Source organism: Carcharhinus amblyrhynchos, chromosome 5, assembly GCF_965287045.1.
Source record: "Carcharhinus amblyrhynchos chromosome 5, sCarAmb.v2.hapA, whole genome shotgun sequence".
NCBI lineage: Eukaryota > Metazoa > Chordata > Chondrichthyes > Carcharhiniformes > Carcharhinidae > Carcharhinus > Carcharhinus amblyrhynchos.
This window is the reverse complement of record NC_137328.1, coordinates 128,303,414-128,327,863: the sequence shown is the minus strand read 5'-3', so window position 1 is coordinate 128,327,863 and position 24,450 is coordinate 128,303,414. Positions and strand designations below refer to the sequence as shown.

Below are 24,450 nucleotides of genomic sequence, written 5' to 3'. Positions count from 1 at the left end.
ACTGCAGTGTTGATGGGGGGAGTAAATGTTTAAGGAAGTAGTTGGGGTGTCAAATCAAGTGGGCTGCTTTGTCCTGGATGGTATCGTACTTCTTGAATACTGTTGGAGCTGCTCTAGTCCAAGCAAACGAATAGTATTCCACCACGCTCATATTTGTTCATAGAATCTACAGTGCAGAAGGCAGCCATTTGGCCCATCAGTCTGTACCAACAACAATCCCACCAGGGTCTTGTCTTATTCCCACGTATTATTTTGGCCCTGGAGGGAGTGCAGAGGAGGTTTACTAGGCTGATACCGGAGTTGAGGGGATTGAGCTATGAGGAGAGGCTGAATAAACTAGGCTTGTACTCGTTAGAGTTTAGAAGAATGAGGGGAGATCTCATTGAGACGTATAAGATGATGAATGGGATGGATAGGGTAGAGGTGGAGAGACTCTTCCCGCTCAAAAAAGACAGTAGGACTAGGGGGCACAGCCTCAAGATAAAGGGGAGGCGGTTTAGAACGGAGTTGAGGAGGAACTTCTTCACTCAAAGGGTGGTGAATCTCTGGAATTCTCTGCCCGTTGAAGTGGTGGAGGCTGCCTCGCTAAATATTTTTAAGAAGCGGGTTGATGGGTTCTTGATAAGAGAGGGGATTAAGAGTTATGGGGAGAGGGCGGGAAAGTGGAACTGAGCCACGACAGATCAGCCATGATCTTATTGAATGGCGGGGCAGGCTCGAAGGGCTAGATGGCCTACTCCTGCTCCTATTTCTTATGTTCTTATGTTCTTATGTATTTATCCTCCCTATTCCCTGACATTAAGGGGCAATTTAGCATAGCCAATCAACCTAATCCGCACATATTTGGAAAGAAATGGGAGCACCCGGAGGAAACCCATGCAGACACAGGGAGAATGTGCAAACTCCAGAGTGACCCAAAGCTGGAATCGAACTCAGGATCCTGGCACTGAAGCAGCAGTGCGAACCACTGTGCCACCGTGCCACCCACTTATATTTCTTTGCACTTCAATCCAAAAAGCCCTAGTCTATAATTCTTGGTTCAAGATTATAAAGTCAAGAGAACAGGTTCCCAACATCTACACTGATGCAGCCATGAAAATCCATTCTCTAGTTAACAGAGCAACAGCTTAAAATAATTTGTCCATCTAGCTCCAATATTTTGCTGTTTCATCCTCATATCTTATGCTTTGCAATTTGGTGTGAGGCTTTCCTATGTGCTTTTTTTTCAGTATGATTAATACCTTTGGTGAAATAATAGTTTCTATTCAGTCAAGTCCATTTGGATGTTTGAAACAATCCTCTGCGGGGACTCCAAACATAAGGTAATGCTGGCTAGATTCCAAACTGGAAGGAGGCCAAACACCACATGAGAACAAATCGTAAGCAAAGTTTTTATTTAGCACCAGACAGGGAGGGAGTGGGGGAGAGAGATTATAGAATAATTCCAGGGGGAGTACTGTCCCAACAAAATGCCTGGGTCCAGGTAAGACAAATAAATGGAAGACACTAAGAAAATCCTCCTGAATGACAAGAGAAATGGCGATTCAACAAGAAAAAAAGTGCACTTATGACAGATGCGAGGTGCATAATACAAATGAGAACTATGTTGAAGTTGAGATGGTAATTGAAGTAGCAAGAGAAAAAAAGAATACAAAAGGCTGGCAGATGACATAAGAGAATTCCAAAGTCTACTATAGCTCTACAAATAGTAAAAGGATGATAAAAGGAATGAGGTCAATTAGGGGACAAAAAGGGGGCTCAGCTGAGGTACTGAATGAATACCTCGTATCTGTCCTCAACAGAAGTTGCTGCACAAATCATGAAGAATGAAGGGATAGTTTAGATACTGGAAGGGTTTAAAACTGATAGTTATTGCAGACTACCCAAGTTGAAAAAAGCAGCAAGACCGAATGAGATGCATCCGAGGATGCTAGGATGCCACTGGGGCTTGATGGATTGAATTCTGAGAGGCTGAATAAAGAACAAAGAAAATTCCAGCACAGGAACAAGCCCTTCACCCTCCAAGCCTGCACCGACCATGCTGTCTGACTTAACTAAAACCCCCTATGCTTCCAGGGACCATATGCCTCTATTCCCACCTCATTCAAGTACAAAGAACAATACAACACAGGAAACAGGCCCTTCAGCCCTCCAAGCCTGCACCGCTCATGCTTCCAACTAGACTATTCGTCTGTATCCCTCCATTCCCAGTCTATTCATGTGGCTATCCAGATAAGTCTTAAACGATTTCAGCGTGTTCGCCTCTACAACCTTGCTTGGCAGTGCATTCCAAGCCCCCGCCACGCTCTCTGTAAAATACATCCCTCTGACATCTGTGTTAAACCTTGCCCTCCTCACCATGAACCTGTGACCCCTTGTGTTCATCACCTCTGACCTGGGAAGAAGTTTCCCACTGTTCACCTTATCTATGACCTTCATAATTTTATACACCTCTATTAGGTCGCTCCTCATCCTCCGTCTTTCCAGTGAGAACAACCCCAACCTCTCCTCATAGCTAAGATCCTCCAAACTAGGCAACATCCTGGTAAACCTTTTCTGTACTCTCCCCAAAGCTTTGTTCTATATAGCTGCAACATCATACTCCAACTTTTATACTCTAAGCCCTGTCCTATAAAGGCAGGCATGCCATATGCCTTCTTCACCAACTTCTCCACCTGGCGTTGCCACCTTCAAGGATCTGTGGACCTGCACACCTAGGTCTCTCATATATATAATGGTTCTGCCATTTATTGTATAGCTCCCCCCTACATTAGTTCTACCAAAATGCATCACTTTGCATTTATCTGGATTAAATTCCATCTGCCATTTCTCCAGCCTATCTATACCCTGCTGTATTCTCTGACAATGTTCATCGCTATCCGCAAGTCCAGCCATCTTTGTGTCGTCCACAAACTTACTGATCACACCAGTTACACCTTCTTCGGGGCAAACCCCGAAAGCTTGCCAGTTTACTATCAAATAAGTTGGTTGGACTTAAATCTGGTGTCGTCAGACTTCTTACTGTGAACACTACTAGTCACAGGCCTCCAGCCGGAAAAAGACCCTTCCACTGCTACCCTGTCTTCAATGGCCAAGCCAGTTCTCCACCCATCTAGCTAGCTCTCCTTTTATCCCGTGAGATTTAACCTTTTGCACCAGCCTGCCATGAGGGACTTTATCAAATGCTTCACTAAAATCCATACAGACAACATCCACGGCCCTTTCCTCGTCAATCGTTTTTGTCACCTCAAAAAACTCAGCCAAGTTTGTGAGGCACGATCTCCCTCGTTTAGAACAGAGTTGAGGAGGAACTTCTTCACTCAAAGGGTGGTGAATCTCTGGAATTCTCTGCCCGTTGAAGTGGTGGAGGCTACCTCGCTAAATATATTTAAGACGCAGGTAAATAGGTTTTTGGTAGGCAAGGGGGATTAAGGGTTATGGGGAGAAAGCGGAAAAGTAGAACTGAGCCACTTCAGATCAGCCATGATCTTATTGAATGGCAGGGCAGGCTCGAAGGGCTAGATGGCCTACTCCTGCTCCTATTTCTTATGTTATGTTAAATCCGTATAGACAGCATTCACGGCCTTTCACTCAATCATTTTTGTCACCTCCTCAAAAAACTCAACCAAATTTGTGAGGCATGACCTCCCTCTTACAAAACCATGCTGTCTATCGTTAATGAGATTATTCCATTCTAAACGTGCATACATCCTAAGAATCCTCTCCAACACTTTCCCTACCATGGACGTCAAGCTCACCGGCCTACAATTACCCGGGTTATCCTTGCTACCTTTCTTAAATAACGGGACCACATTTGCTATCCTCCAATCCTCTGGGACCTGACCTACGTCCAGTGAACAGGCAAAGATTTCTGTTAGAGGCCCAGCAATTTCATCTCATCTCCCTGAGCAGTCTAGGATAGATGCCATCAGGCCCTGGGATATCCATCAAAATGCCCCTTAAAAGTCACTAGCATATCCGCTTCCACTACCTCTCTCGCCAACAAGTTCCAGGCACCCACTACTCTATGTAAAAAATCTGTCTCGTACATCTCTTAAAACCTGCCCCTCGCACCTTAAAGCTATGCCCCCTAGTAATTGACTCTTCCACCCTGGGAAAAAGCTTCTGACTATCCACTCTGTCCATCCCTCTCAATGCTGTAGACTTCTATCAGAGCTCCCCTCAACCTCTGTCACTCCAGTTAGAACAAACTAAGTTTCTCCAATCTCTCCTCATACTAATGCCCTCCATACCAGGCAACATCCCAGTAATTTTTTTCTGTACCCTGTCCAAAGCCTCCACATCCTTCTGGTAGTGTGGCGACCAGAATTGAACACTATATTCCAAGTGTAGCCTAACTAAGGTTCTATAAAGTGTCAACATGACTTGCCAATTTTTAAACTCAATACTCCAGCCGATGAAGACAAGCATGCCGTATGTCTTTTGACTACCTTCTCCACCTGCATTGCCACTTTGTGACCTGTGTACCCATACACCCAGATTCCTTTGCCTATCAATACTCCTAAGGGTTCTGCCATTTACTCTATATTTCCTATCTGTATTAGGCCTTCCAAATGCATTATCTCACATTTGTCCAGATTAAATGCCATCTCTCTGCCCAAGTCTCCAACTAATCTATATCCTGCTGTACCCTCTGATGGTCCTCATCACTATCCGCAAATCCATCAACTTGTGTATCATCCGCAAACTTACTAATCGATTCAGTTACATTTTCCTCCAAATCATTTACATATATTTAAAATAGATTGGGACGTTTTTCTCTGGAGCATAGGAGGCTGAGGGGTGACCTTATAGAGGTCTATAAAATAATGAGGGGCATAGACAAGATAGATAGTCAATATCTTTTCCCAAAAGTAGAAAAGTCTAAAACTAGAGGGCATAGATTTAAGAGGGAAGAGATATAAAAGTGTCCAGAGGGGCAATTTTTTCCACACAGGGTGGTGAGTGTCTGGAATAAGCTGCCAGAGGTAGTAGTGGAGATGGGTACAATTTTATCTTTTAAAAAGCATTTAGCTAGTTACATGGATATGAGGGGTATAGTGGGATATGGGCCAAATGCAGGCAATAGGGATTAGTTTATGGGGTTTAAAGGGTGGCATGGACAAAGTGAGCCGAAGGGACTGCTTCCATGCTGTAAACCTCTATGACTCTAAGGTAAGACAATGGCTATTTTTCTTAAGGTATATACCCTATCCTTACCTTAAATCTATGCCCTGGTTATTGATCCCTCTACTGTGCTTCTTCTTACCTACCAAATCTATATACCTTAATTTTGTAGACCTCAATCAGGCTGCCCCCTCTGCTCTCTCTGGGAATCCCCCCAGCCAAACTAGCTTCTCTTCACAGGGGAAAGACTATAGCCCATACAACATCCTGGTGAATCACCTCTGCAACCTTTCCAGTGGAATTGCATCCTCCCTGTAGTATGGTGACAGAACTGCACACAGCACTCTTAAGGGGATGTGAGGAAAACATTTTATACAGCTCTATAAACTCCCTGCTCTTTTATTTTATGCCTCAGCTAATAACAGCAAGTATCCCAGATCTGCCTTATCTGCCTGGCCTGCTGTGTTCAGACATGCACAGGCAGGATGATGTGCAGTTTATTTAGAAACATAGAAGATAGGAGTAGGAGGAGGCCATTCATCCCTTCGAGCCTGCTCATTCATCACGATCATGGCTGATCGTCCAATTCAATAGCCCAATCCAGCTTTCTCCCCACAACCTTTGAACCCATTCGCCCCAGGTGCTATATCCAGTTGCCCCTTGATTATATTCAATGTTTTGGCATCAACTACTTTCTGTAGTAATGAATTCCACTGGCTCACCACTCTTTGGGGGAAGAAATGTCTCCTCACCTCTGCCCTAAATGGTCTACCCTGAATCCTCAGACTTTGACACCTCATTCTGGACACCTCCACAATCAGGAACATCCGTCCTGCATCCACTTTGTCTATCCCATTAGAATTTTATAAGTCTCTGTGAGATCCCTCCTCATTCATCTGAACTCCAGTGAAAATACTCCTAACCATGTCAATCTCTCTTCATACGTCGATCCTGCCATCCCCAGAATCAGCCTGATAAACCTTCGCTGCACACTCTCGAGGCAAGAACATCCTTCCTCAGAAAAGGAAATCAAAACTGTACACAATACTCTAGGTGTGGCCTCATCAAGACCCTCCATAATTGCAACACATCCCTGCTCCTGTACTCAAAACCTCCTGCAATGAAGGCCAACATACCATCTGCCCTCTTTGCCACCTGCATCTTGCCTTCAGTGACTGATGCATAAGGACTACTAGTTCCCACTGCACACTCCCCTCTCCCAATTTACAGGTAGTAATCTGCTTCTTGTTTTTGCTTCCAAAGTGAATAACCTCACATTTATCCTATTAATACTGCATCTACAATTGATATGCCCACTTACCCAATCTGTCCAGATCATGCTGAAGGATCTCTGCATCCTCGTCAGTTTACCCTCCCACCCAACTTGGTATCACCTGCAAACTTTAAGATGGTACATTTTGTTCCCACGTTCAAATCATTTATATAGTGAATAGCTGGGGTCCCAGCACCGATCCCTGTGGCACCCCTCTAGTCACTGCCTGCCAATTTGAAAAGCACCCATTAATTCCTATTCTTCCTCTCTGCCAACCTGTTTTCTATCCATCTCAATGCTCTTCCCCAAACACCATGTACTTTAATCTTCTGATAATCTCGAATTCAGGACTTTATCAAAGGCTTTTTAAAAGTCCAAATATACCACATCAACTGTCTCCCATTGTCAGCTCTACCAGTTACACCAGCGGGCAGTGAATGCGTGGAATTCACAACGACAGAATGTAGTCGAGGACAAAACATTGTCTGATTTCAGGAAGAAAATACAAAAAGTTAGCATACAGGTTCAGCAGGTAATTACGAAAGCTAATGGCATGACAGAAGACAGAGGGTGGTTGTAGAGGGTTGATATTCAAAATGGAGGCCTGTGACCAGCAGTGTGCCTCAGGGATTGGTGCTGGTGCACCATTGTGTGTCATTTATATTCATGGTTTGGATGAGAATTTAGTAGGCATGGTTAGTAACTTTCCAACGATACCAAGATTGGTGGCATAGTGGAAAGTGAAGATTATCTAGGATTGCGATGTGATCTAGATCAATTGGGCCAGTGGGCTGATGAAAGGCAGATGTTTAATTTAGATAAATGCGAGGTGATGCATTTTGGTAGATCAAAGCAGGGAAGGACTTACTCAGTTAATGGTAGGTGTTACATAGAACACTACAGCACAAATAGGCCCTCCGGCCCACAAGTTCGGCTGATCATATTAGGCCTACTGACCTACTAGGCCAATCTATAACTTTCAATCCCATTAAATCTCATGTACTCATCCAAAAGTCTCTTAAAAGACCCTAACAAGTTCGCCTCCACCACCACTGACAGCAGCCGAATCCACTCACCCACCACCCTGAGTGAAAAACTTACCCCTGACATCTCCTCTGTACCTACTCCTCAGCACCTTAAACCTATGTCCTCTCGTAGCGACCACTGCAGCTCTGGGAAATAGCCTCTGAGAATCTCGGTGGGAGGGCATCTCAGGGATGGAGATCATTATTCTATCTCCTTCACGATAGCATTGGAAAGAGATAGGATGAGGCAGGCTAGGAAGGTGTTTACCTGGAGTAAGGAGAAATATGAAGACATCAGGAAGATAATTGGATGAGTAAACTGGAAGGTGGTGTTCTTGGGGAAAAGGAAGATGGCAAACTTTCGAGGAATGTTTGACTGGAGCTCTGCACGACAACATTCCAATGAGACAAGGAGGTTTTGGTAGGTCGCGGGAACCGTGGTGCATGAAGGTTGTTGTGAACCTAGTCAGGAAGAAAAGGAAGGCGTACAAAAGGTTCAGAGAGCTAGGAGATGTTAAAGATCTAGAGGAGTATAAGGCTTGTAGAAAGGAGCTTAAAAAGGAAATTAGGAGAGCCAGAAGGGGTCATGAGAAGGCCTTGGCAGGTAAGATTAAGGAGAATCCCAAGGCGTTCTACAAATATGTGAAAAGTAAAAGGATGAGAAGTGAAGGGATAGGACCTATAAAAGGTGAAGGGGGAAAAGTCTGTGTGGAACCGGAAGAAATGGCTGAGGTGCTTAATGAGTACTTTGTCTCGGTATTCACGGTGGAAAGTGATCTGGGAGGTTGCACTACAGGTTTGCGGCAGACTGAAAAGATTGTGTATGTGGATGTTAAGAAACAGGATGTGTTGGAGCTTTTAAATTCTATCAAGATAGATAAGTCACCAGGACCGGATGGGATGTACCCCAGGTTTCTGTGGGAGGTGAGGGAAGTGATTGCAGAGCCCCTGGCAATGATCTTTGCAACGCCGATGGAGATGGGAGAAGTTCCGGAGGATTGCGGGTGTGGTCCCTATTTTCAAGAAAGGGAACAGGGATAGCCTGGGAAATTACCGACCGGTGAGTCTAACCTCAGTGGTTAGTAAGTTGATGGAGAGGATCCTGAGGGACAAGATTTATGAGCATTCTGATCATACTAAACTTCTCTAAATGCTAATATTGACTAGAAGCTGAATTGGACTAGCTAATCTAAATACTGTGGGTGCAAGAGCAGATCAGAAACTAAGAATCCGACACTGATTAACTCACCTCCTGACTCCACAAAACTTGTCCACCTTCTACAAAGTAAGAAATCTGACATCAGGTTTAAGTCTAACCGATTTGATAGTAAATGCAAGCTTTTGGGGTTTCTCCCTTCATCAGGTGAATGAAGAGTTCTGGCCTCAGACTGAGCATATAACATTCTGAATTCTAATCAGTGCTGTTATACGCTCAGTCTGAGGCCAGAGCTGCATCATTGTCCAAACCAATGACGACTACAGAAAATAGAAAAAGGGCTCACGAAAAATCATTGGCCAGCAAGATTAAGAAAGTCCCACAGCAACACACACACACACAAAGAGCAAGAGGGGAGCCAGAGAGAAGATTGGCTCACTCAAGAACAGGGGAAGGGATCTATGCATGGAACCAGAGGAAATGGGTGGGGTATTAAATGAGTACATTGCATCAGTATTCACCAAAGGACTCGATGGATGATGAGTCTGGGAAAGGATGTGTAGATAGTTTGAGTCATGTTGAGATCAAAAAGGTGGCGGTATTGGGGTTCTGGAAAAACATTAAGGTAGACAAGCTCCCAGGATCTGATGGGATATAACCCAGAATACTGAGAGGGGCAAGGGAGGAAATTGCTGGGGCCCTGTGAGAAATCTTTGTATCCTCACTGGCTACAGGGAAGGTCCCAGAGGATTGGAGAATATCCAATGTTGTTCCTTTGCTTAAGAGTAGTAGCAAGAATAATCCAGGTAATTACAGGCCTGTGAACCTTTAATCAGTGGTAGAGAAATTATTGGAGAGGATTCTTTGAGACAGGATTTACTCCCACTTGGAAATAACTGGATGTATTAGTGAAAGGCAACATAGTTTTGTGAAGAGGAGGCCGTGTCTCACTCACTCGATTGAGTTTTTCGAGGAAGTGACGATGATGATTGATGAGGGAAGGGCAATGGATGTTGTCTACATGGGCTTAGGTAAGGCCTTTGACAAGGCCCCTCCAGGCAGACAGGTGCAGGTGAAGTTGCACAGGACCAGATGTGGCAAGGTGGATACAGAACTGGCTCGGTCATAGAAGACAGAGGGTAGCAGTGGAAGGGTGCGTTTCTGAATGGAGAGCTGTGACAAATGGCATTCCTCAGGGATCAGTGTTGGAACCTTTGCTGTTTGTAATACATATGAGTGATCGGGAGGAAGATGTAGCTGGTTTGATTGGTAAGTTACGGATGACACAAAAATTGGTCGATTTGTGGACAGGAGAACAACTGTCAGGGGAAACAGTGTGATATTGATCAGTTGGAAACTTGGGTGAGAGAGATGGCAGTTGGAGTTTGGGCCAAATAGATGTGGTAATGCATTTTGGAGGGTCTAACAAAGAATGACATTCAACGAAGAATGACAAAGAAGTTGATAAAGGGTAGGATAAACTAAGAAGCTGGGCTAGCGCTAAATATAAAAAAGGATAGTAAGAGTTTTTATAAATATATAAAAAGGAAGAGGCTGACTAGGGTGAACGTTGGACCCTTAGAGGATGAGAGGGGGGACTTAGTGGTAGGGGATGGGGAAATGGCTGAGGCCTTGAACAACTTTTTTCTTTCAGTCTTCACAGAGGAGGACGTGAATAGTTTGCCGGGTGTTAGCGATGGAAAGATGGTAGGAGTGGAGGGCCTGAATGACATTATTGTTACTAGAGAGGCAGTGCTCAACAGACTGGAGGGACTGATTGTGGACAAGTCCCCAGGACCGGATGGAACACATCCAGGGGTTCTGAAAGAAATGGCAGAGGTGATAGTGGATGCCTTGATGATTATTTTCCAAGCCTTGCTGGATTCCGGGGAAGCGCCGGAAGATTGGAAAACGGCTAATGTTACGCCATTGTTTAAGAAGGGTGGCAGGCAAAAGGCAGGTAATTATAGGCCGGTTAGTTTAACGTCTGTTGTAGGTAAAATGCTAGAATCCGTGATCAAGGAGAAAATAGCGAGGCATCTCGAGGAGAATTTTTTGATAGAGCAGACGCAGCACGGTTTCGTTAGGGGGAAGTCGTGTCTGACGAACTTATTGGAGTTCTATGAGGATGCGTCTAGGGCAGTGGATAGAGGACAGCCGGTAGATGTGGTGTTTCTTGATTTTCAGAAGGCGTTTGATAAGGTGCCGCACAAGACGTTATTACAGAAGGTCAGGGGGCATGGAGTTGGGTGTAGGGTGTTAGCGTGGATAGGGGATTGGCTGTCAAATAGGAGGCAGAGAGTGGGTGTCAATGGGTGCTATTCAGATTGGTGGTTGGTGACTAGTGGAGTGCCCCAGGGATCGGTGCTGGGGCCTCAGCTATTTACCATTTATATAGATGATCTGGAGGAGGGAACCGAGTGTATGGTGTCGAAATTTGCTGATGACACCAAGATTGGTGGAACAGCAAATTGTGCGGAGGGTGTGGAAAGTCTGCAGAAGGATCTAGACAGGCTGGGCAAATGGGCCAGGAACTGGCAAATGGAATTTAATGTTAGCAAGTGTGACGTTGTCCACTTTGGTAGGAATAATGGTAGGAAGGACTATTACTTACATGGCAAAAAACTGCAGCATGCAACGGTGCAGAGGGACCTCGGGGTCCTTGTGCATGAGTTGCAAAAACCCAGCCTGCAGGTGCAGCAGGTGGTCAGGAAGGTGAATGGGATGCTGGCCTTCATAGCGAGGGGGATTGAATATAAAAGTAGGAGGTCTTGCTGCAACTGTACAGGGCACTAGTGCGGCCGCAGCTGGAGTAGTGTGTGCAGTTTTGGTCGCCGCACTTACGCAAGGATATTTTGGCCTTGGAGGGAGTGCAGAGGAGGTTTATTAGGCTGATTCCAGAGTTGAACTATGAGGAGAGGCTGAATAAACTAGGCTTGTACTCGTTAGAGTTTAGAAGAATGAGGGAAGATCTCATTGAGATATATAAGATGATGGATAGGATAGAGGTGGAAAGGCTCTTCCTGCTCAGAAAGGACAGTAGGACTAGAGGGCACAGCCTCGGGGGGGGTGCGGGCAGTTTAGAACGGAGTTGAGGAGGAACGTCTTCACTCAAAGGGTGGTGAATCTCTGCAATTCTCTGCCCGTTGAAGTGGTGGAAGCTGCCTCGCTAAATATATTTAAGATGCGGGTAGATAGGTTTTTGATAGGCAAGGGGATTAAGGGATATGGGGAGAGAGCGGGAAAGTGGAACTGAGCCACGACAGATCAGCCATGATCTTATTGAATGGCGGGGCAGGCTCGAGGGGCTAGATGGCCTACTCCTGCTCCTATTTCTTGTGTTCTTATGTAATACCAGTGGAAAATATATAGTAAATGGCAGAAACCTTAAGAATATTGATAGGCAGAGGGATCTGACTGTACAGGTACACAGGTCACTGAAAGTGGCGATGTGGGTGGAGAAGGTAGTCAAGAGAGCATACGGCATGCTTGCCTTCGTCAGCTGGGCATTGAATTTTAAAGGCTAGCAGGTCATGTTGCAGCTTTGTGGAATCTTGGTTGGGCCACACTTGAAATATAGTGTTCAATTCAGGTCACCATGCAGCCAGAGGGATGTGGAGCCTTTGGACGGTGCAGAGGAGATTTGCCAGAATGTTGCCTGGTATGGAGGGTGTTAGCTGTGGGGAGAGGTTGGAGAAACTTGGTTTGTTCTTGCTGGAGTGGCGGAGGTTGAGGGGCAACCTGATAGAGGTCTGCTGTATTGTGAGGGGCATGGACAGAGTGGTCAGTTGGAAATGTTTTCCCAGGATGGAGTAGTCAATTGCTGGAGGGACATGGGTTTGGAGTGCGAGGGGCAAGTTTTAGGACAGGTGTACAGGGCAAGTTTTTTTGCAAGCGGGTGGTGGCGCCTGGAACCCACTACCGGGGCAGGTTGTGGAACCAATTACAATAGTGACTTTTAAGGGTGTCTTGACAAATACACGAATAGGATGGGAGTGGAGAGACATGGCCCTCAGAAGATAAGGGGTTTTAGTCCACGGTCAGTGCAGGCTTGGAAGGCCAGAGGGCCCATTCCTGTGCTATAATTTTTTCTTTGAACTGGACAACTACTGCATTACAGCAAGTGTGTTTGAAACTATTTGTGCTTCAGAAGATACTGGAATGAAACATATTATTCTTGGAATGTGGTACTATTATTTAAGAAGGGTAACAGGGATAACCCAGGTAATTATAGGCCAGTGAGCTTGACGTCCGTAGTAGGGAAGTTGTTGGAGGGGATTCTTAGAGATAGGATGTACGCACATTTAGAACAGAATAAGGTCATTAGTGACAGACAGCATGGTTTTGTAAGAGGGAGGTCGTGCCTCACAAATTTGGAGGAGTTTTTTTGAGGAGGTGACAAAAACAGTTGACGAAGGAAAGGCCGTGGATGCCGTCTATATGGATTTTAGTAAGGCATTTGACAAGGTCCCTCATGGCAGGTTGGTGCACAAGGTTAAATTTCATGGGATACAAGGAGAGGTGGCTAGATGGGTTGGCTGTTTAAAAAAGGTAGCAGACAAAAGGCAGGGAATATAGGCCAGTTAGTTTAACATCTGTAGTTGGAAAAATGCTAGAATCCATCAAAGAAATAGCGAGGCACCTAGAAAAGAATGGTTTGATCGAGCAGACGCAGCACGGATTTAACATAGAACACTACAGCACAAACAGGCCCTTCGGCTCACAAGTTGCGCCGATCACATCTATACCTACCAAGCCATAGAACTATCTGTAACTCCCAATCCCATTAGATCCCATATACTCATCCAGAAGTCTTCAGAAGACCCCAGTGAGTTCGCTTCTACCACCACCGACGGCAGCCGATTCCACTCACTCACCACCCTCTGAATGAAAAGAACTTACCCCTAACATCTCCTCTGAACTTGCTTCCCAGCACCTCAAACCTGTGTCCTCTCGTAGCGACCATTTCAGCCCTGGGAAATAGCCTCCTTGTTAAGGGGAAGTTGTGTTTAACAAATTCATTGGATTTCTATGAGGATGTGACTAGTGCAGTAGACAGAGGGGAACCGGTAAATGTGGTGTTTTTAGATTTCCAAAAGGCGTTTGATAAGGTGCCTCACAAAAGGTTGCTGCAGAAGGTTAGGGTGCACAGAGTTGGGGTTAAGGTGTTAGCATGGATAGAGGATTGGTTGTCTAATAGGAAGCAGAGAGTTGGAATCAATGGTTGCTATTCTGGTTGGCAGTTGGTGACCAGTGGAGTGCCGCAGGGATCGGTGCTGGGGCCTCAACTGTTTACCATATACATAGGTGATCTGGAGGAGGGGGCTGAGCGTATGGTGATGAAATTTGTTGATGACACGAAGATGAGTGGAAAAGCAAATTGCGTGGAGGGTGTGGAAAGTCTGCAGAGAGATGTGGATAGGCTGAGCGAGCGGGCGAGGACCTGGCAGATGGAGTATAATGTTAGCAAGTGCGAGGTTATCCACTTTGGCAGAAATAATAGTAGGAGGGATTATTTAAAAGGCGAAAAGCTGCAGCATGCTACAGTGCAGAGGGACCTGGGGGTCCTTGGGCACAAATCGCAAAAACCCAGTCTGCCGGTGCAGCAGGTGATCAAGAAGACGAATGGGATGCTGGCCTTCATAGCGAGGGGGATAGAATATAAAAGCAGGGAGGTCTTGCTGCAACTGTACAGGGTACTGGTGAGGCCGCAGCTGGAGTAGTGTGCGCCGTTTTGGTCGCCGCACTTGTGCAAGGATATATTGGCGTTGGAGGGAGTGCAGAGAAGGTTCACTGGACTAACACCGGAGATGAGGGGACTAGCCTATGAAGAGAGACTGAACAGACTGGGTCTGTACTTGTTAGAGTTTAGAAGGCTGAGGGGGGGATCTTATAGAGACGTACAAGATAATGAAGAGGACGGATAGGGTAGAGGTAGAGCGATTCTCCCCGCTCAGAAAGAACAGTAGGACTAGTGGACACAGCCTCAAGATTGGGGGGGGGGGGGCGGCGGCGGCGGCGCGCATGTGTTTAGAACGGAGTTGAGGAGGAACGTCTTCACTCAACGGGTGGTGAATCTCTGGAATTCTCTGCCTGTTGAAGTGGTGGAGGCTACCTCACTAAATATATTTAAGTCACAGGTAGATAGGTTTCTGATAGACAGGGGAATTAAGGGTTATGGGGAGAAAGCAGGAAAGTGGAGCTGATCCACTTCAGATCAGCCATGATCTTATTGAATGGTGGGGCAGGCTTGAAGGGCTAGATGGCCTACTCCTGCTCCTATTTATGTTTTTATGTTGGCCACAGGAGACAGAAGGTAGCAATCAAAGGGTCTTTTTCCGGCTGGAGGTCTGTGACCAGTGGTGTTCCACAGGGCTCTGTACTGGAACCTCTGCTACTTGTGATATATATAAATGATTTGGAAGGAGGTGTAACTGGTGTTACAGTAAGTTTGCGGATGACACAAAGATGGCTGGACTTGCTGATAGCGATGAACGTTGTCAGACAATACAACAGGATATAGATAGGCTGGAAAATTGGGTGGAGAAATGGCAGATAGAATTTAATCCAGATAAATGCAAAATGATGCATTTTGGTGCAACTATAGAGGGGAGTTACACAATAAATGGATTTTGCAATAAATGCATTTTGGTACAAATATAGAGGGGAGTTACACAATAAATGGCAGAACAACCAAGAGTACAGACGCACAAAGGGACCTGGGTGTGCAAGTCCACAGATCCTTGAAGGTGGCAGAACAGGTGGAGAAGACGGCTTATGGCATGCTTGCCTTACAGGACAGGGTATAGAATATAATAGCTGGAATCTGATGTTGTAGCTGTATAGAATGTTAGTTAGGCCACATTTGGAGTAGTTCTGGTCGCCACACTACCAGAAGGACGTGGAGGTTTTGGAGAGAGTACAGAGAAGGTTTACCAAGATACTGCCTGGTATGGAGGGTCTTAGCTATGAGGCGAGATTGGGTAAACTGGGGTTGTTCTCCCTGGAAAGATGGAGAATGAGGGGAGACCTAATAGAGGTATATAAAGTTATGAAGGGTATAGATAGGGTGAACAGTGGGAAGCTTTTTCCCCAGGTTGGAGTTGACGATCACGAGGGGTCACAGGTTCAAGGTGAGGGGGTTGAGGTTTAACTCATATCAGAGGTACGTTTTTACACAGAGGTGGTGGGGGCCTGGAATGCACTGCCAAGTAGGTGGTGGAGGTGGGCACGCTGGGTTCATTTAAGACTTATCTGGATAGTCACATGAGCAGACTGGGAATGGAGGGATACAAATGAATGATCTAGTTGGACCAATGAGCGTTGCGGGCTTGGAGGGCCGAAGGGCCCGTTTCCTGTGCTGTATTGTTCTTTGCTCTTTGTAACTCGCAAGGATGCCCCAACGACTGGCAGCGTGAAGAAGCCTTACCACTACCGCCCTGGCACTGTAGCACTGCTGGAGCCTCACCGCTACCAGAAGTCCACTGAGCTGTTGATTCACAAACTGCTTTTCAGCGCCTGGTGTGGGAGATGGCCCAGGATTTCAAGACTGACTTACACTTCGAGCTCGGCCGTCATGGCCCTGCAGGAGGCCAGTGAGGCTTATCTGGTGGGGCTCTTGGAAGACACCAATCTGTGCACCATTCACGCCAAACGGCTCATCATGTCAAAGAGCATTTGCCTGGCCCAGTGTATCCGTGGGGAGTGAGCCTGAATCTGATGTTAGCTGCAAATAACTTCTAACAGCATAGATCCATTCAAATAATTTACACTTTTGTTAGTGTTGCTTGCTGTCCCTTCCCTTCGCCTGCACATAACCCTGGGCAAATTTGATTTGTATTGTCACATGTATTAGTATATAGTGAAAAGCATATCATAGAGAGGAAAAGAGAGTGCAGAACATACAGTCATAGCTAGGGTGTGGAGAAAGATCAACTTAATGCAAGGTAAATCCATTCAAAAGTCTGATGGCAACAGGAAAGATGCTGTTCTGGAGTCAGTTGGTATGTGATCTCAGTCTTTTTTTTAATCTTTTTCCCGATGGAGGAGGAAGAGTCTATGTCCGGAGGCATGGGGTCCTTGATTGTGCTGGCTGCTTTTGCGAGGCAGCAGGGAGTGTAGACAGCGTCAATGGATGGGAGGCTGGTTTTAGTGATGGACTGGACTTCACTCACAACCCTTTGCGCCTTTTTTTTGCAGTCTTGGACAGAGCAAGTGCCATACCAACCTGCGCTACAACCAGAATGAATGCTTTCTATGACGCATCTGTAGAAGTTGGTGAGAATCATAGCAGAAATGTCAAATTTCCTTAGTCTCCTGACATTCTAATATTTGGCTGCAATGTACAGTATCAATCAGCAGATGTCACTTGCTAGCTCCCACAGCCAAAACTAGCACCTTTGACTTCTCTACCGCACATCTGCAAGTAACCAGTACCTACTCAGGAAGTAAAACTGCAAAATTATTAAGGTTTGCGAGTTGTGACATTGATACAGACAATGCAACTGTGCATGAAGTGCACCCTCTACAGTTGCAGCATTAAGTATAGTTTGAGAGAATACAGATATTTCACAAGTGGCCTGTCAACAAACATTTGAATCTTCACATGCAACTTTTTGAAAATATTAGGTAAACCAGCTAGTAGAAAGTAGCCAGAAGTAGAAAGCAGAAAGTAGGGGTGATCAAGAAAAAAGCCCTGCAGGAATCATGACAATTCAAAACGTTGGAAAAGTCTAAGACTGCGTGGATATCTTTAACAATAATATTCAAAGTAAGTGTACAATTCACTAGAATTGTCACGAAATTTGTAAATATGTCAAATGAAAAGGGATTGAACAAAACCAAAAAACATGGGACAATTAAGCAGATGGTCTCTTGATACATATATTGCGTTACTGGAACAGGAAACATGAAAATAACGAAGAATGAGAAGACACACGGTATACAAGAGAGCTGGATATGCAATGACAGTAAGAGCCAAGTTATTCCAACTGTGTATATTTATTTCCAGTTAGAACACAGGAAACTTTCAAAATATTGCTTTCAAATGTTTCCAATGTATATGATAGCAGCACCAAGGATCCAGTGCTTCAAACATTAAGTCTCAGGTAAATATGCAAAAATGATTTTTTTTTAATAATTCGAAGTATTAAAACTTTTCAGAGAGAAAAGAGAGACAGAGAAAAGGTAAGTGAACATAAGAACATAAATAGGAACAGGAGTAGGCCATCTAGCCCTTCGAGCCTGCCCCGCCATTCAACAAGATCATGGCTGATCTGAAGTGGATCAGTTCCACTTTCTCGCGTGCTCCCCATAACCCTTAATTCCCTTACCTATCAGAAATCTATCTACCCGTGACTTAAACATATTCAATGCGGTAGCCTCCACCACTTCAACGGGCAGAGAATTCCAGAGATTCACCACCCTCAGAGAAGTTGTTCCTCCTCAACTCTGTTATAAACTGCCCCGCTCTTATTTTGAGACTGTGCCCTTTAGTTCTGGTTTCCTTTCTAAGTGGAAAGAATCTCTCTGCTTCTACCCTATCTAGCCCCTTCATTATCTTGTAAGTCTCTATAAGATCCCCCCTCAGCCTTCTAAACTCCAAGTACAGGCCCCGTCTATTTAATTTCTCCTCATTAACTAACCCCCCTCATCTCTGGTATCAGCCTGGTGAACCTTCTCCGTACTCCCTCTAAGGCCAATATATCCTTACACAAATAAGGGGACCAAAACTGCACACAGTACTCCAGTTGCAGCCTCACCAGTACCCTATAGGACCAGAGGGCACAGCCTCAGGATAAAGGGGGGCGGTTTAGAACAGAGTTGAGGAGGAACTTCTTCACTCAAAGGGTGGTGAATCTCTGGAATTCTCTGCCCGTTGAAGTGGTGGAGGCTGCCTCGCCCAATATTTTTAAGACGCGGGTTGAGAGGTTTTTGATAGGCAAGGGGATTAAGGGTTATGGGGAGAGGGCGGGAATGTGGAACTGAGCCACGACAGATCAGCCATGATCTTATTGAACGGCGGGGCAGGCTCGAAGGGCTAGATGGCCTACTCCTGCTCCTGTTTCTTATGTTATGTTCTATACAGTTGCAGCAAGACCTCCCTGCTTTTATATTCTATCCCCCTCGCTATAAAGGCCAACATTCCATTCGCCTTCTTGACCACCTGCTGCACCTGCAGACTGGGTTTTTGCGATTTGTGCACAAGGACCCCCAGGTCCCTCTGCACAGTAGCATGCTGCAACTTTTCACCCTTTAAATAATATTCCATCCTATTATTATTTCTTCCAAAGTGGATAACCTCACATTTGCCAATGTTATACTCCATCTGCCGGGTCCTCACCCACTCACAGCCTATCCAGATCTCTCTGCAGACTTTCCGCGTCCTCCACACAATTTGCTTTTCCACTCATCTTCGTGTCATCAGCAAATTTTGTTACCCTACACTCAGCCCCCTCCTCCAGATCATCTATGTATATGGTAAACAGTTGAGGCCCCAGCATGCCACTAGTCACCAACTGCCAATCAGAAAAGCACCCATTTATTCCAACTCTCTGCTTCCTGTTAGATAGTCAATCCACGCTAACACTTTACCCCCAACTCCGTGTGCCCTAACCTTCTGCAGCAACCTTTTGTGAGGCACCTTATTGAACGCCTCCTGGAAATCTAAAAACACCACATCCACCGGTTCCCCTCTGTCTCCCACACTAATCACATCTTCATAAAAATCCAGTAAATTCGCCAAACAGAACTTTCGTCACGTCAAAGGCAGATGAATAGGGGAAATAGGGGGGGCGGGCAAGAAAAATGAAGACAGAAAAAGAAATTTGCTTTTATTTTAAAGGAGGAACTTCACTTGCCTCTCTAGAATGAAAGCATTTCAAACTGATAAATGAGTTACATAAAAATCTTAAATGAACACAAGAAAATGCTGCAAATTCTCAGCAGCTTAGCCAGTAGCTATGGTGAAAAATACAGAGCTCATGTTTCAGGTTGGTGACTTTTCACCAGAACTGGAAAAGTATGAGGTCTCATCTGGTATCAAATAGAGGCAGGGAAAGGAGAACATAGAACAGGACAGCACAGTACAGGCCCTTTGGCCCTCAATGTTGTGCCGACCTATGTCCAATCCCAAGATCAAGCTATCTCACTCCTCATCATTCTTGTGTGCTCCATGTGCCTATCCAATAGCCACTTGAAAGTTCCTAAAAAGTGTCCAACTCCGCTATCACAGCAGGCAGTCTATTCTACACTCCAACCACTGAGTAAAGAACCTACCTCAGACATCCCTCCTATATCCCCCACCATGATCCTCATAGTTATGCCCCCTAGTAACAGCTACATCCATCCGAGGAAATAGTCTCTGCACGTCCACTCTATCTATCCCTCTCATCATTTTATAAAACCTCTATTAAGTCGCCTCTCACCCTCCTCCACTCTAAAGAGGAAAGGCTCAGCTCCCTCAACCTTCCCTCATAAGATCTATCCTCCAAACCAGGCAGTATCCTGGTAAATCTCCTCTGCACTCTCTCCAATGCTTCCACATCCTTCTTATAGTGAGGTGCCCAGAACTGAACACAAATGTGGTCTCACCAACGTCCGGTATAGGGCTGAGATGTCACAGGTAAGAAGGTAGGAGAAATTAAATGACAAAAGGGATCATGGTGCAAGAATGAGATGGCAAATTGGTTGCTAAAAAGAAACAAAAGTCAGACTAGAAAATGTACAAATAGGAACAGAATCATTACCGGCATTTGTCCTCAAGATGGAAGCAGAAGATATGACATAAGAAATGGGAGTAGATCTCTCAGCCTGTTCTGCCTGCTCTTTCAATAAGTATTGCAAAGTTGAGTAATTGTAGATTGAGTAGAATGTTAGAATTGTGTTTGTAAAATTATTTTTTAAATTGCAAGATGTTATGAGGAGAAAGCATTGCATGGTTGTCAAAAGTGTTTTTTTCTGTGCTCAAAGTTAAAAAATGCAGGTACATATGGCATCCCTATGTGAAACATTTGTATTGAAGGCCAAGCAAAAGGTTGCCTTTTGAATTTAATTTAGCCAATGAATTTGAAACACAACAGGCTTTTGAATTTATCCAGTTTACATCAAGCACTTGGGTGCCAACAACCAACTGAATTTGAAGATATTGGCAACCTGGGACCTATCCTATTGTTGGAGACGTCAAAATGTCATCACCATTATAAAAGAAGAGGACAGCAGGTAAAATAAGCAGAGAGCAACTGCCATTTGCCAGAGTAACAGCCAAATCCGTATCTTAAAGGAAGCTCCATCTCGATAGCAAAGGTGCCTACTAAGACAGAAATTCCAGACAAAAGAATCAACAGAGAAAGCCCAGAATATTCTGGAAGACACCAAACCTGGTTGTAGTTTAGAGAGTGACTAAAATTCCATTTTTTATTTTAAAAATGGATATTTATCTAAACAGCATGCCATTAGAATTGTTTTATTCGGTTTGCTAATAGTTTACTTGTTCACAGTTAGATAAATAAATTAGTTGTTGATTTTACATAGAGTGTGTATCAGGGAGTTATTTTGATTTAACCACTAAAAGTTGAAGAGCAAATCATACCACTTTTACCAATTATGAGGTAAGATACTTCTGAGTGGTTCAGTATTAGTTCTCAGAGGGGATCCGCCTCTGCTTCTAAGCAATATAATTTTGGACATCAACTCCTTTTTCCTGCCTGTTCCCCACATTCCTTATTTCCCTAAAAGGCCAAAATTCAGTCTACCCAGTTTTTAATATATTCAATGATGGGGCAATCACAATCCCCTGGACAGAGAATTCCAAAGGTTCATGTCCCTTTAAGTAAAGAAATTTCTTTTCATCCACGTCCTAGATGATAGAAAACCATAGAAAATTTACAGCTCAGAAACAGGCCTATTGGCCCTTGTCTGTGCTGAACCATTTTTTGCCTAGTCCCACTGACCTGCACTTGGACCATATCCCTCCACACCCCTCTCATCCACGTACCTGTCCAAGATTTTCTTAAATGTTAAAAGTGACCCCACATTTACCACTATCTGCAGCTCATTCCACACTCCCATCACTGCGTGAAGAAGCCTCCCCCTAATATTCCCTTTAAACTTTTCTCCTTTCACCCTTAACCCTGCCCTGTTTTTTTCTCTCTCCTCTAGCCTCAGTGGAAAAAGCCTGCTTGCATTCACTCTATCTATACCCATCAAAATCTTATACACCTCTATCAAATCTTCCCTCATTCTAATACGCTTCAGGGAATAAAGTCCTAACCTATTCAATCTCTCTCTGTAACTCAGCTTCTCAAGTCCTGGCAACATCCTCGTGAATCTTCTCTGCACTCTTTCAACCTTATTTACATCCTTCCTGTAACTAGGTGACTAAAACGGTACACAATACTCTAAATTCGGCCTCACCAATGCCTTATATAACACTCCAACTTTTATACTCAATACTCGATTTATAAATGCCAATGTACCAAAAGCACTCTTTACGACCCTATCCACCTGTGGCGTCACTTTTAGGGAATTCTGTACCTGCATTCCCAGATCCCTCTGTTCAACTGCACTCTTCAGAGTCCTACCATTTAGCCTATAATTTCTACTTTGGTTTGTCCTTCCAATGTGCAATACCTCACACTTGTCTGCATTAGATTCCATTTGCCATTTTTCAGCCCATTTTCCTAGCTGGTCCAAATCCCTCTAAGCTTTGAAAACTTTCCTCACTGTCCACTACACCTCCAATCTTTGTATCATCAGCAAATTTGCTGATCCAATTTACCACATTATCATCCAGATCATTTATATAGATGACAAACAACAATGGACCCAGCACTGATCCCTGTGGCACACCACCAGTCACAGGCCTCCACTCAGAAGCAATCCTCCACAACCGCTCGCTGGCTTCTTCCACTGAGCCAGTGTCTAATCCAATTTACTACCACCCCATGTATACCTAGCAACTGAACCTTCCTAACTAACGTCCCATGAGGGGCCTTATCAAAGGACTTGCTAAAATCCAGGTAGACAACATCCACCATCATCCACTTTCTTGGTAACCTCCTCGAAAAACTCTAAGATTGGTCAAACATGACCTACCACGCACAAAGCCATGTTGGCTCTCCCTAATAAGTCCCTGTCTATTCAAATATTTGTAGATCCTATCCCTTATCACACCTTCCAATAACTTGCCCACCACTGATGTCAAACTTACTGGCCTATAATTTCCCGGATTTCTTTTGGAACCTTTTTTAAACAGAACATGAGCCACCCTCCAAACATCCGGCACCTCCTCCATGCAAACTGACATTTTAAATATGATCTGTCACTTATCCTGAGACTGTGGCCTCATGTTTTAGCTTGGAGTTTGTGGTCGCAGTGATAGTGAAGAGGCCAGTGTTATCATTACTGTGCAGCAAAGCAAGTTGCAGCAGCTTCACGCAAATCCAGGGGTTGATGCCAATGGTACCCTGTTTCCCCACAGGCATTTGGACAGACACACGGATAGAAAAGATTGAGTGTGATACAGGCCAAAGGCAGAGAAATGGGGTTAGCTTAGATGGGCATTTTGGTCAGCATGGACCAGTTCAGGCCGAAGGGCCTGTCACCGTGCTGTAGATTCTATGGTATACTGTTTTATGATTCTGCAGTGATTTGTGTGAACTTTGAATTATTCACAATAAAATCCACTGAGAAAGTTGAGATTTGCTGAACGAGATGCAGCGCACCAAGTCATAAATCCTGCAGAACAATTTCTCTGAGCCTAAAAAACTAAGTTTGGAGTGCTTGTTCCTCCATTTCATTATCATTACATTTTTAAAATAATACTTATTTTCCAATCTGCCTTAGGGGGCTGGTGGCAGAAAATTACAGAACTACAAATGTTACACCCTTGTTCAAAAAAAGGGTGCAAGGACAAACCAAGCAAGGCTAGTCGGTTTAACTTCGGCAGAGGGGAACCTTCTGGAAACGATAAGCCAAGACAAAATTAATCATCCCCTAGGCAAATGCAGTTACAGAAAGCCAGAATGGATGTGTTATCAGGAAGAGTGTGTAATCATCTTTGTTCCGTTGTCAAACTCCAAGAAGGCAACAAAGAAACAATTATTTTGGATAGAATCAGTCATTACATGGAAAAATTTGGGTCGATTAGGAAGAGCAAGCAGATTTCTAAAGGGGGAATCAAGTCCAACTAACTTGCTAGAGCTTTTTGAGGTGGTAATAGAAAAGGTCAATGAGAGTAATGCTGATATGCTGTACAAGGACCTCCAAAAGGCACTTGATTAAGTGCTGCACAGTAAGTTTGAGAGAAAGGTTATAGCTCATGGAATGAAGGGATAATAGCAACATGGATACAAACTCAGCTGAGTGAAAAAAACAGATTCTAGTCATTAATGATTGTTTTCCAGACTGGAGGCAGTTAGTAGTGGAGTTCCCTAGGGATCAGTGTTTGGACCCCTGATCTTTTAAATATATATTAACATCTTTGTGTAGGGCACAGTTGCAGAATTAGCAGATGTTACAAAACTCAGAAGCATTGTGAACCACAAGGACGATGCAGAACTTCAAAAAGGACAGACAGGTTGGTGGAATGGAGGGGCAGGTGGCAAATCTAGACTGAAATGATTCATTGATAGGAAGAACATGAGAATAATATAAAGGGCTCAACTCTAAATGTTGGGTAGGACAGGTTGAGAGGATGGTTAATGAAGTACACAGTACCCTGGTTTTTATTAATAGGGAAACAGTACAACATTCCCATTCATAGACATGCAGGGTAGAATAGGTGTAGGGCGATGCGGCGGCGCGGGCTCGTTGGGCCGAAGGGCCTGTTTCCCGTGCTGGGTTGTTCTTTGTTCTTTGTTTTTTAACAT

The 24,450-nt window shown here is 44.6% G+C and overlaps 2 protein-coding genes across 6 annotated transcripts in view; one reads left to right on the top strand and one right to left on the bottom strand.

Moving 5' to 3' along the window:
- The window catches only part of nipblb (NIPBL cohesin loading factor b), a 600,450-nt gene that overhangs the window by 521,476 nt on the left and 54,524 nt on the right, over nucleotides 1–24,450 (bottom strand). The window lies entirely within an intron of this gene.
- LOC145343561 (histone H3, embryonic-like) lies at nucleotides 1,537–16,289 on the top strand. Its single transcript, XM_080189810.1, has 2 exons — nucleotides 1,537–1,620; nucleotides 15,975–16,289. The coding sequence occupies exons 1-2, from the start codon at nucleotides 1,537–1,539 to the stop codon at nucleotides 16,287–16,289; spliced, it is 399 nt and encodes a 132-aa protein (XP_080045936.1).